This window comes from Lissotriton vulgaris, chromosome 10 (assembly GCF_964263255.1).
Source record: "Lissotriton vulgaris chromosome 10, aLisVul1.2, whole genome shotgun sequence".
NCBI classification, from domain to species: domain Eukaryota; kingdom Metazoa; phylum Chordata; class Amphibia; order Caudata; family Salamandridae; genus Lissotriton; species Lissotriton vulgaris.
Genome location: NC_141698.1, coordinates 889,976,741 through 889,990,414, shown reverse-complemented (window position 1 = coordinate 889,990,414; position 13,674 = coordinate 889,976,741). Strand labels below are relative to the sequence as shown.

The 13,674-nt window shown below is 49.0% G+C and overlaps 1 protein-coding gene across 3 annotated transcripts in view; it reads left to right on the top strand.

The window, feature by feature from the left end:
• Positions 1-13,674, top strand: part of KRIT1 (KRIT1 ankyrin repeat containing) — a 346,827-nt gene that overhangs the window by 85,955 nt on the left and 247,198 nt on the right. For all 3 annotated transcript variants that reach the window (XM_086941853.1, XM_086941852.1, XM_086941854.1), the window contains one exon: positions 10,569-10,684. In XM_086941853.1, coding sequence (XP_086797979.1) covers positions 10,569-10,684 — 116 coding nt within the window. The remainder of the gene's footprint in view (positions 1-10,568; positions 10,685-13,674) is intronic.

Here is a 13,674-nt window from a genome sequence, read left to right as displayed (position 1 = left end):
GGACCAAGTTCGAGACTACTAGCCAGTAGTCAGGTGGCACCAGGAGGGCACCGGATGGTAGTCACCTCGACTAGGTGAGTGGGTGACGCTGTGCTCGCAGATCTCACGGACCAGGAGGCGTTGTCGGCGACCAGGATGGAGGAGCGAGCTGTCTCACGATGATTGAAGCTGTCTGCGTCGCTGGACCCAGGATTGGGCAACAAAACATTGGCAAATTAAAGCCCACGCGGTGTACTCAAAATGGCGTCTGGAGTGGACCAGGAGGGTCCGGGGTGCCTCTCTTGAAGAAGGAAGCAAGGGCCAGTCTGGAGCAACCAGACCAGCAGCAGTGATGTCGTCGGGCGTCGTGTAGAAGACCACAAGCCAGCCGGCTAGTAGCCACACAGCGCGGTGAGCACGCAAAAGCAGAAGGGCCCCACGCAGATCGTGGAGATGCTGGAGGGCTGATCTTCGGTGCTGGAGCTGCTCAGCGTTGGGGCTTCTCGGACCCCAAAGCACTCACCAGTGGAGCACACGGTGGGCTTGTTGCATAGAAGTCGTGCAGTCTTGGCGATCGTCGGTCCCTCGAGGTCTCGTCGCACTCCCAGTTCTCAGCTTTGCTGTAGAGGTGAGTAGAGGTCAGAGGTGCCAGGGAATCCGGGTCTCGTCGAGCTGGGTCGGCGGATTCGTGAAGAAGGACTTGCAGCAGACCGCAGTGCTCTTAGGATGGTGCCTGCGGATGCAGGGTGACTACTCCTTAGCCACAAGGGAGAATCTTGAAGAAGGAAATCTTGATGCCTTTCGCAGAAAGTCGGGTCTTGATTCCAAAGATGATCTAATTTGAACAGGGGGCCCGCTCCCATCTTTATACTAAAAAAGGGGGCTGACCCGGTGACTAGGTCCTGCCTATGGGTGGGACTAGGAGGGGGGTGGTTACACCCCTCTCCCATGCCGGACTTTCCCCAGGCCAGGGGCTGGTGTGCCCCTGGAACTGGTTCTGACTGGCCTATGCGTAGTGAGCACCGGGGTGCCACTCAGCAGTCACCTTCCTGTAAAGCCCTGCCTACCCAGGATACACAAAACCATGTCTGGGACGGTGCTAGCACCGCCCCTGACAGGAAACCCTTTGTCCAGGCTCCCCTCGCTGGAAGGACTCCCAGCTGCAGGGGGTCAGACTCGTGTCTGTGGTGGCAGCATCCATTTTGTGGAGCTGAGGCTTCGTTTAACTTTAACCGGGGTTCACAGTTACATACATGTCGTGTCCCTCTAGAAGGGTGGAATGCTAACCCCGTCGCCAGAATTGGCGAGGGGTTAGTATTCCAATTCGTATGACACCTTACTCGACATGTTTTGATAAAGCAATACCAAAGATAGCATTTAACCGCGAGGATTATAATGCACTTAAGAGTATATGGTATGCGATATCATGGAACAGCTATTAGGACTTGGTTCCGCAAGCTGCAGACAGGCTCAGCTCATGCCAGAGCACCATCTCACACGATTCCAAGCACTCTGCCTTCAGGATTGTTAAGGCCTGCCATAGGAGTGACTGATAGGAATCTGTGTGTCCATTTTTAGGGTTAGATATAGGTATACTATATCTACAGCAAAGGGTGATTACACGACTTTGCCCCAGCTGTCATGCAGCCAGTTGTGTCAAATTTAGGAGGCCAGCCAGGGGTGGCATAATACATGCTTCAGCCCCTGGTAGGCCCTGGGTACACCTATGCCCTGAGTTACAGGGTCTGATAAGGTGGCCCAGTACCAATTGGTAAATGCACCTAGGGTACATGTTGTAATTTAGAGAGAGAACAGCCAGGCTGTGGGTCTGATTAGCAGGCCCACAGCCAAAGAAAGTCGTAAACCAGTGAAACAAAAGCAAAAAATCTGGGTGATCATAGGATTGCAGACCCTACTCTCCTACATGACCCCCCCCCCAAACTTTGGGACAATAAGCTAACCTTGACCAGGTGAGTCTTCTTGTTCTAAGTGGAAATATCTGGAGAGCCCATCGGCATTGCCATGATCAGTACCAGGTCTATGTTCCACTGTAAAGTCCATCCCCTGTAGGGAAATGGACCACCTAAGCAGTTTGGGGTTTTCACCCTTCATCTGATTTAGCCACAAGAGGGGCTTATGGTCGGTCTGAATCTTGAAGTGAGTGCCAAACAAGTATGGCCTCAGCTTCTTCAGGGCCCAAACCACAGCAAAGGCCTCCCTCTCAATAGCTGACCAATTCTTCTCTCTGGGGGTCAGCCTTCTGCTTATAAAAGCAATGGGCTGGTCTTGACCATCAAAATTCAGTTGAGATAGAACAGCTTCCACACCCAACTCAGAAGCATCTGTTTGGACAATGAATGGTTTGGAGTAGTCTGGACTCTTGAGGATAGGTGCTGTGCACATGGCCTGCTTTAGGTCATCGAATGCTTTTTGACAGCCTGCTGTCCACTGAACCTTTTTTGGCATTTTCTTACTTGTCAGTTCATTTAATGGAGTCACAATTGATCCATAGTTCCTGACAAACTTTCTGTAGTAACCAGTCAGGCCCAAGAAAGCTCGAACCTGAGTCTGGGTGGTTGGAGGAGCCCAGTCCCTGATTGACTGTATTTTGCTCTCCAGTGGCTGAACCTGGCCTCCACCTACAAGGTGGCCCAGGTATACAACCTGTGTCTGCCCTATCTGGCACTTGGTGGCCTTGATAGTGAGGCCTGCTGCTTGCAGAGCCTCTAACACTTTCCTCAGGTGGACCAGGTGATCCTCCCAGGTGGAGCTAAAGCCAGCAATATCATCTAGATATGCTGCACAGAAGTCATCCAGCCCAGTGAGGACTTGATTCACCAACCTTTGGAAGGTGGCAGGTGCATTTTTCAGACCAAAGGGCATTACCACAAATTGATAATGCCCACCAGGGGTTGAAAATGCTGTCTTGGGCTTGGCATCCTCAGCTAACCTGATTTGCCAATACCCAGCTGTCAGGTCAAATGTGCTTAAGTAGTTGGCAGAAGCCAATCTATCTATAAGCTCATCTGCCCTTGGTATAGGGTGGGCATCAGTCTTAGTGACTGCATTGAGACCCCTGTAGTCTACGCAGAACCTCATCTCTCTCTTACCATCCTGGGTGTGAGGTTTTGGCACTAGAACTACTGGACTAGCCCAAGGGCTATCTGAGGGTTCAATAAATCCCAACTCCAACATTTTCTGCGCTTCAGTTTTTATGCAGTCTCTAACATGATCAGGCTGCCTGTAGATTTTACTCTTAACTGGCAAGCTGTCACCAGTGTCAACCTCATGGGTACACCAATTGGTCTGACTGGGTGTCAGAGAGAACATATGTCTGAAAGACTGAAGAACCTGTTTACAGTCTTTCTGCTGATGTTCAGAGAGGCTGCCACAAAAGACAACACCATCTACTGACCCATCATCAGGATTCTGAGTGAGCAGGTCTGGGAGAGGGTCACTCTCTTCCTCCTGTCCCTCATCAATGGCCATGAGCAAGCTCATGTCCTTCCTGTCGACATATGCTTTGAGCCTGTTGACATGGAGTACCCTGTGGGGACTCCTGTGAGTTCCAAGGTCCACCAGGTAGGTGACCTCTCCCTTTTGCTCAAGAATTGTGTGGGGCCCAGACCATTTGTCTTTGAGTGCTGCTGGGGCCACTGGCTCCAACACCCACACCTTCTGTCCAGGCTGGTAAACAGTCAGGACAGCCTTTTGGTCATGCCAAGCTTTTTGAAGTTCTTGACTGGCCTTAAGGTTTTCAGATGCCTTCTCCATATACTCAGCCATCCTGGAGCGGAGACCAAGTACATAGTCCACTATGTTGGTTGCAGGCTTTTTGAGAGGTCTCTCCCATCCTTCCTTCACCAAACACAGGGGGCCTCTCACAGGATGCCCATACAAAAGTTCAAAAGGGCTGTAGCCAACCCCCTTTTGTGGGACCTCTCTGTAAGCAAACAGAAGGCAGGGAATCAGGACATCCCATTTACGCCTGAGCTTTTCAGGTAGTCCATGAATCATCCCTTTTAGGGTCCTGTTGAACCTTTCAACAAGCCCATTGCATTGTGGATGATAGGGTGTAGTGAACTTGTAGTTGACACCACATTCCTTCCACATAGCATTTAAGTAGCTTGACATGAAGTTTGCACCTCTGTCAGAGACAACCTCCTTAGGGAAGCCCACTCTGGAGAACACTCCAACTAGGGCCCTTGCCACTACAGGTGCTGTAGTGGTCCTAAGTGGAATAGCTTCAGGATACCTGGTGGCATGATCCACTACCACCAGTATAAACTTGTGCCCTGATGCTGTCTGGGGTTCCATTGGACCAACAATGTCAATCCCCACTCTTTCAAAGGGCACCCCCACCACAGGCATTGGTATAAGGGGGGCCTTTGTTGTGCCACCTGACTTACCACTGGCTTGGCAAGTGACACAGGAGCGACAAAACTCCTTGGTATCCTCATTCATGTGAGGCCAGTGAAAGTGTGAGACAAGCCTGTCCCAAGTCTTTGTCTGGCCTAAGTGACCTGCTAAGGGAATCTCATGGGCCAAGGTAAGGAGGAAACCTCGCTGAGACAAGGGTACAGCCAGCCTCCTGGTCATGCCAGGCTTGGGGTCTCTTGCTTCAGTGTACAGGAGTCCATCTTCCCAGTATACCTTGTGGGTACCTGTGGCGTTCCCAGCAGCCTCAGCAGCAGCCTGCTGTCTGAGGGGTTCAAGAGAAGGGCAGTCTAACTGGTCCTTCCCCAGGTCTTCCCTTGAGGGTCCCCCTGAACCCAAGAATTCAACTTGATCAAATTCAAACTCTCTAGGCTCAGTTTCCCTCAATTCCTGTAGGTCAGCCTCCTCTGAGACTTGATCCACATCCTGGGGCAAGGGGGAAGGCACAGCCTTAACCCTACTGCTCTTCTTCTTGGAAGGTGTCTGGTCCATTGTTCCAGGATCCAGCACCTGTTCAGTGGGGCATTTCCTGACCTGTGACCTGGTCACAGCAAACACATGTGCTGGCAAGCCTAACATTTCCATGTGAGTCCTCTGCTCCACTTCTGACCATTGTGATGACTCCAAATCATTGCCCAACAAACAATCCACTGGGAGGTCTGAACTAACTACAACCTTCTTTTGGCCAGTTACCCCTCCCCAGGAGAAAGCTACAATTGCCATACTGTGATTGGTAGTGACATTGCTTGCATTGGTCACCAGGAATTCTGTACCTGGCATGATCTGTCCAGGGTCCACAAAGTTAGGTGTCACCATGGTGACACTGGCACAAGTGTCCCTATAGGCCTGAGACATTTTTCCATTAATGAAAGGTGTCTGTCTGTATTTGCCCAAAGTATTGGGACTTATATCAGGAGACATATCCACATCCCCTGTACAAACAAGGACAGCCTGAGTGAGTGTACCAACTAAGTTGTCACACCCCTCAGAACCCAGGGTTAACCCTACTAAACCCTTGGGAGGTGCACTACCACTGCTGACTGTACTAGGGGGCACAGGTGCCTTAGGGGCTGCAGTGGCAGGAGTCTGCCCTCCTCCTTTCTTGGTGCACTCACTAAACCAGTGAGTTTTACTTTTGCAGTATTGGCACCACCTTTTAGATTGGCCTTCTTTCTTCTTTTGGGGAGCCTGACCCCCACCCTCTTTGGGTTGTTGGGGACCTGTCGAAGACTTCTGGTCATTTTGTTCCCCCTTAGAATCTTTACCCTTCTGGTCTGCTTTCTTCTGACCACCTTGATTCTGGCCCTGGTTCTGTTTAACTCTTGTTCTGACCCATCTGTCTGCCTTCTTTCCCAATTCTTGGGGAGAGGTCAGATCTGAGTCAACAAGATGCTGATGCAACAACTGGTTCTGACAATTGTTTAAAATTTGTTCTCTCATGAGAAAATTATACAATCCTGTGTAATCCGTTACCTTACTGCCCAGCAACCAGCCCTCCAAAGCCTTAGTGGCACAATCTACAAAATCAGACCAATCTTGAGACTGAGTTTTCTGGGTCTCCCTGAACAGCAACCTGTACTGCTCAGTGGTTAGGCCAAACCCATCAATCAGTGTACTTTTCAAGATTTGGTAATTGTTAGCATCCTCCACTCTAGTAGTGAGGAGCTTGTCTCTACCTTTACCTTCAAAGGAGAGCCACAAGATAGCTGCCCACTGACTCTGGGGAACACCCTGCACAGTGCAGGCCCTCTCCAGAGCAGTAATCCATTTGTGGATGTCATCCCCTTGTTTAAAGGGGGGCACTATCTTACCCAGGTGCTTTGTATCAAAACTCCTTTCCCTATTGCTAGGTACAATGCTGCCACCAGTGGGGACTACCCCACTTAACTGTTGCTCTCTAGCAAAGGCAAGCCTCTCTTTGGCCAGGGCAAGTTCTTCCCTTTCAATCCTCAGATTGACTGCCCTTTCTTTAGCTTCATACACTCTCCTCTGAGGGGAAGTCATCCCTCTGTGAGAAGAGCTTTGAGAGCCATTGGTTTGAATAGATCTGCCAGAACCTCTTGATAGAGATCTGGCTCATCCATTCCCAATGTTAAGCTGACCTGAGAGTGGCCCCAGGGGTCCCCCAGTACCAATCTCATGTCTGCTTAAGTTGGACCTGGTTAGTCTGCTGACTTCTACCTGTCCCTTATCTGCCTCATTCCCAGAGGGATCCTCATCCTCCTCCCCCTCTTCAGTCTCAGCTGAGAGGTGGATTAGGTCAGGGTCTCCTCTGGTTCCCTCAAGGGGAGGCATGTTTCCATCTGGATTAGAAGAGCTAAGAAGTTTCTCAGCTTTTCTGGCATCATAAGTCTCTAAGAGACCAATCAGAAAGGAAGTTGTGGGGTTAGACCCCTGTTTTATCTTCCTAGAGGTACACACCTGTCGTAACTCATGGAAGCTAAGAACAGTATATCTGGAAGGGATGACCTGTGGAGGGTCCACTGACACAAGGGGAGATTCAGAGTTTCCTCCTTTGTCTGACATACTGTTTCTAGTGTGGTGTAAGTGATGCACCTACCTACACTATGTGTTTGCCTACTGATCCCTTGCTAAGAGTTGCAGCCAAGGTGTGCTAAGCCTTGAGGAGCTGCAACAGCTGGTTCAGTAGAACTCAGAGTATTCTAAGCTAAGTTATATGTACCTATCAGTACTTATGTGATCTTTCAACAAGATATTCTTAGGATACGTGTGGTAAAACAACAGCAAGCTCAAATCCCAACCGCTGCTCACCAATGTGGGAAGGTGGCCTGATATGCAGTGCTCACTATTCTAGTGAACACTATGTATCAGTCCAGCAACCCTTATTGATGATTGGTTGTAAGTCAACCTTATAGACCAGCTATCCTAGTAGCGTGGATACGAGCAGTCTAAGGCTAAAGACTCGAGAGGGCGTGTTAAGCCAGCTGTTATACCACACATATACCCCTTGAACACCAAGTGAAAGGACACCACACAAGTGTTATGAAAATAAACAGTGTATTTATTAAAATCACAACAGCCCTGTACTCTTTATGAGGACAGGGTACTAAGCACAAAACAAAACTCTTACGAAAATACTTAAGTTAGCACAGTATATACAAATGCCCGAGGGGCACGGAAAACCATATACTCTGAAAGTGGAATGCGAAATTACTAGCAGGTAAGTACAGTACTAATAGGCTTTGGAATCGCTAGATCTTGACTATAGAATCTTCAGATTACTTCTAGGAGACCCAGGGGACTCGGGTGCAGAGTGTGCACTCTCACGTGTGATGCGGGACAAAGTCTATGGTAGCTAGTAATGACAAAGTTAGTGTTCTCGGGCGAACCCGACCTGGTGGGAGGAAAACGAAAGTGGATTCTGACCCTTGGATAGTGAGGCTATGCTGGGGCACCGAAATGCCGAAGTTACCTAGCCCAGGGGCTGCAGCTGCATAGGTCTCAAAAGACGTCTGGAATCCTCGTAGACGGACCAGGAGCCTGGAAGAAAGAAGTTGCTGGCAGGCGACCAGTGAAGAAAGTTCGATGGATCCAAGCCTGGATCGAAGGAAGATGACACCTGAAAGCAGAGGGGACCAAGTTCGAGACTACTAGCCAGTCGTCAGGTGGCACCAGGAGGGCACCGGATGGTAGTCACCTCGACTAGGTGAGTGGGTGACGCTGTGCTCGCAGATCTCACGGACCAGGAGGCGTTGTCGGCGACCAGGATGGAGGAGCGAGCTGTCCCATGATGATTGAAGCTGTCGGCGTCGCTGGACCCAGGATTGGGCAACAAAGCCTTGGCAAATTCAAGCCCACGCGGTGGACTCAAAATGGCGTCTGGAGTGGACCAGGAGGGTCCGGGGTGCCTCTCTTGAAGAAGGAAGCAAGGGCCAGTCTGGAGCAACCAGACCAGCAGCAGTGATGTCGTCGGGCGTCGTGTAGAAGGCCACAAGCCAGCCGGCTAGTAGCCACACAGCGCGGTGAGCACGCAAAAGCAGAAGGGCCCCACGCAGATCGTGGAGATGCTGGAGGGCTGATCTTCGGTGCTGGAGCTGCTCAGTGTTGGCACTTCTCGGACCCCAAAGCACTCACCAGTGGAGCACACGGTGGGCTTGTTGCAAAGAAGTCGTGCAGTCTTGGCGATCGTCGGTCCCTCGAGGTCTCGTCGCACTCACAGTTCTCAGCTTTGCTGTAGAGGTGAGTAGAGGTCAGAGGTGCCAGGGAAGCCGGGTCTCGTCGAGCTGGGTCGTCGGATTCGTGAAGAAGGACTTGCAGCAGACCGCAGTGCTCTTAGGATGGTGCCTGCGGATGCAGGGTGACTACTCCTTAGCCACAAGGGAGAATCTTGAAGAAGGAAATCTTGATGCCTTTCGCAGAAAGTCGGGTCTTGATTCCAAAGATGATCTAATTTGAACAGGGGGCCCGCTCCCATCTTTATACTAAAAAAGGGGGCTGACCCGGTGACTAGGTCCTGCTTATGGGTGGGACTAGGAAGGGGGGTGGTTACACCCCTCTCCCATGCCGGACTTTCCCCAGGCCAGGGGCTGGTGTGCCCCTGGAACTGGTTCTGACTGGCCTATGCGTAGTGAGCACCGGGGTGCCACTCAGCAGTCACCTTCCTGTAAAGCCCTGCCTACCCAGGATACACAAAACCATGTCTGGGACGGTGCTAGCACCGCCCCTGACAGGAAACCCTTTGTCCAGGCTCCCCTCGCTGGAAGGACTCCCAGCTGCAGGGGGTCAGACTCGTGTCTGTGGTGGCAGCATCCATTTTGTGGAGCTGAGGCTTCGTTTAACTTTAACCGGGGTTCACAGTTACATACATGTCGTGTCCCTCTAGAAGGGTGGAATGCTAACCCCGTCGCCAGAATTGGCGAGGGGTTAGTATTCCAATTCGTATGACACCTTACTCGACATGTTTTGATAAAGCAATACCAAAGATAGCATTTAACCGCGAGGATTATAATGCACTTAAGAGTATATGGTATGCGATATCATGGAACAGCTATTAGGACTTGGTTTCGCAAGCTGCAGACAGGCTCAGCTCATGCCAGAGCTCCATCTCACACGATTCCAAGCACTCTGCCTTCAGGATTGTTAAGGCCTGCCATAGGAGTGACTGATAGGAATCTGTGTGTCCATTTTTAGGGTTAGATATAGGTATACTATATCTACAGCAAAGGGTGATTACACGACTTTGCCCCAGCTGTCATGCAGCCAGTTGTGTCAAATTTAGGAGGCCAGCCAGGGGTGGCATAATACATGCTTCAGCCCCTGGTAGGCCCTGGGTACACCTATGCCCTGAGTTACGAGGTCTGATAAGGTGGCCCAGTACCAATTGGTAAATGCACCTAGGGTACATGTTGTAATTTAGAGAGAGAACAGCCAGGCTGTGGGTCTGATTAGCAGGCCCACAGCCAAAGAAAGTCGTAAACCAGTGAAACAAAAGCAAAAAATCTGGGTGATCATAGGATTGCAGACCCTACTCTCCTACACCAACCATTTGCCCCTTACATGTTTATGCATAGCTGGACCCCCTCTCGTCTCCTAGACGTTTTTTTCTTGGATGGCGCACCAATCCACTCCCATGTGTCATTTGGTTAGAGAAGGAGACGTTGAGTCCTTCCATGCTGCTGCTATATCTCTTTTGGCTACGAGAGTGGCTGTACCCAGGAACACTTTATCCACCCGGGAGCCATCCAGTCCCTCCATCGCCCCCAGAAGGAGGGCGCAAGGGTTGAGGGGGACCTCCCACCGCAGCACTTCGCTCAACTCAGCCACAATGGATGCCCAATACTTGGCTAAGACAGCACGGGACCAGACCATGTGATAGAAGTCAGCTGTTTCGGATTTACAGCGCGGACAGTGTGGGGTCGGGAGGAAGCCTGCACTATGGAGATATATTTCGTTTTAAAATCAATGTTGACATACTGACAGGGCACCAGCAAGCTTTCTTGTCCTGTATCTCAAAAAGTTCTTTAACCCATGAGCTAGACGTTTGAATATAGCTAAATAAAGGATTTGAAATTGTTTTTATAATGTCTGTCATCACGTTAGTCCATGGTATTTTATGAGTGGCATTAAAACAATAATTTTCACAATAAACGTATTACATGTGAATGAACTGATGTCTAATGTTAAATTTTTAGGTTGATAAAGTGGTAATAAATCCATACTTTGGCCTGGGAGCACCAGATTATTCAAAGATACAGATTCCAAAAAGAGAGAAGTGGCAGCGGAGCATGAGCAGTGTCATGGAAGACAAGTACAGTACCTCCTTATTTCTTTACCACATTACACTATTTTGTAACATTCATGAACGGTTGACAAACTTGAGTCACAGTTTTATGGGGGAGGGCTAAGTAGTGACCCCCCAGTGGCTCAAACAGCAGCGTTCCAATGTAAAAGTGTGAATTGTGTAGTGTCCAGTAGTGTTTTGTTGTCTCTTAATCTGAAGACGGAGTTGTGGTCATATTTGTATCTGTTTAGATAAGAAAAGCAGTTTTTAGATTAACCCATGGATTAGGGCTACCATATGTTGTGAGATCTATCAAAGGTCTGTGCTGAGCAGCGTGTACATATGTTTCGATTTACGGGAATCATAAACCTTTCTTACTTCCCCTGGTTAAGGGGTCTTTTGAATACACATGGGGATTTCCTTAACCAGGTAAAAGCTATTAACTTCTACTGTATGTCTTGGAGCATAGCCTTTTGAAATGTGAGGGCCAGTGTCTGGGTCAAATATAATAATCTAGGTATAAGATTCATTTTAATAAAGGAAATTTTACCAAACCATGAAGGTTGTAGTTTCCAACAGGTATATAGGTCTTTGGGGCATCTACAAATGGAGTAATGTTAGCTTCGGGCTTAGGTTGAGAGCCAGGTGAGTATTGTCTCAAGGCTGTTTCCCGTTATGAATCCCAATCGTGCTGGCTGAAATATGATAGGCCAAACTTTCTCAAAGCATTTGACTAGTACTTTGGAGCACCATTCAAGAAGCTATGGACCTACATGAGCCATTTATCTCTGGATTTGTATTGGGTTCCCCATTAAATGGTACATTAGACTTCGTTCTAATTGAATCCTGCTTTGAAGGTTGATCAAATCAGTGCAGTTAGTTAAACTTTTGAATGCCCACTGACTTTCATACTTTGCAAGTGCCACCACTGAAAATCAATTTTAAACAATGATTAACAATTAATGATGGATGTCTTAGAACTTTTCCACCGTTACTTTACCATGTTCTAATGTGAGACTAAATATATACTCTTCCATTTAGTTCACCCTTATGTTTACATGTGTGTTGAATCCATCAATTTTAGGAATAATATCAGAGTGTGGTTTAGACACGTAAGAGTCTACCACTACCTCGTGCGCATTTAGCCATGTTAACTAAGGTTGGTTTCTTTCTCAGCAAACAGATGAACTGTGCATGATCATTTTTTACTATTTTCAGAAGGGTTTTTCTTCGCTGAAGTCTATGTTCAAGGACCCAGAGTGCTTTGTGATCCATGTCCCAGAGTCTGACTCCCACTGCCCAAATGCTACAGCATACCACAGCATGTGTAGATGGGTATCTGTGGATACTCCTAAAGCTGTTCAGTACTGCTAAACAGCCCCTCTGGCATAATAGTGCAGATGAAGTAGCCATCCACGACAGACCAGACACATCTGTATTTCATGCCAATGAAAGTTTATATTTTGAACTTAAGGAAATAATCTAGACAAGCCATGTTTCTTGGGAAGCCCCTTGAGATTTGATTATATGTATAAACTGTAAGCCAACGTCAAGTATTTAACCTGGTGAAAAGGAACTTAAAAATGAAGCCAGTTCCGAGTGGGCGTTTAGGAAAGAAGAAGCTGGATGGAGAGCAGGTTGCCAGCAGGGTTTAAAGTACCTGCAGCGAGAAACAAGCATTGGCAAAGCCAATAGGTCTTGGACTATGCAAGAGGTATTGGCTTTGCGAATGTGTTTTAGCCATGTTGTACACCAGCGTGACTGCTGTTCAGCATGGATAAAAGTTAGTTGCTTAGAGTAGAGTATTGCAGAGCGAAGTAGAGTGTTGAGGAGGGGTGTGGAGTGTCATTGATTGGAGCGCTGTGGAGTAGAGTAGAGGTGCGTAGAGTGGAATAAAGTGTTAAGGAGTGGTGTAGAATGGAGTATCGTAGAGTGGAGTGGCATATATTGGCATTCAGTGGAGTAGAGTGGCGTAGAGTGGAATTGAGTGGAGAAGAGTGGAGTAAAGTGGCGAAGAGTGGCATGGTGTGTCATGGAGTGTTGTGAAGTGTCATGAGCTGTAGCGTCGAAGAGTGGAGGGGCATAGAGTGGCATGGAGTTCAGTGGAGTTAAGTCGTAGAGTGGAGTAGAGTCGTAGAGTGGCATATAGTGCCCTAGTGAAGTGGTGTAGAGTAGAGTGGTGTACAGTGGCATAGAGTGGAGTAGCGTGGAGTGACATAGGGCCTTATTATGACGTTGGTGCTCCAAGACCGCTAAAGCCATTAAAGTTTGCCTGCCAGAATACGACTCATTTTTACTTTGGCGGGCGATTCTTTGTCGTTCTCACTGAGGTTCCCTTGGAAAAGGCACCGCAGTAGGAGCATCAAAGGCAGTTCCTGCAGGACATAAACTGTCAAGTCCATGCCCTGCAGGAACCGGGGTGCATGCAAACAGGCGGGCACATTTGCCCCCCTGCATGTTCCCCATGGCACAGAGGCAACAGGGGTTGTATCCTCACGCCACACTTTTCATTTCTGTCGCACTGCCATGAAATGTGTGGCTGTGAGGAAACTCCTAAGATGCTTGGCGGTGCCGCAGCGGCACCACCAGCATATTCGGATTTCTCTGACTGCTGCGCCACCACAAGGAATCCTGGATCTCTGGCGGCAGCAGCGGTCCAACCACCACATTCTTTTAATACGGTGGGCTGACCCCTCGTTAGGCGGTCGGTGGACCACCACCATGGGTTTGGCTGTCCGTTGGACCTCCGGACTCGTAATAAGGGCCATAGAGTGGAGTATAATAGAATGACTTGGAGTAGAGTAGAGTGTTATAGAATAGAGGGGCATGGAGTGGAGAAGCCTAGAGGTGAGGGACATAGAGTAGATTGTCGTAGAGTGGTGTAGAGTGGGTTGCCTTAACGTGGAGTGGCGTAGAGTGGAGTAAAGTAGCGTGGAGTGGATTAGAGTGGTTTAGAGTTGCATGTTGTAGAGTAGTAGAAAGATGTAGAGTGGCGTAGACTGGCATATAGTGGAGTA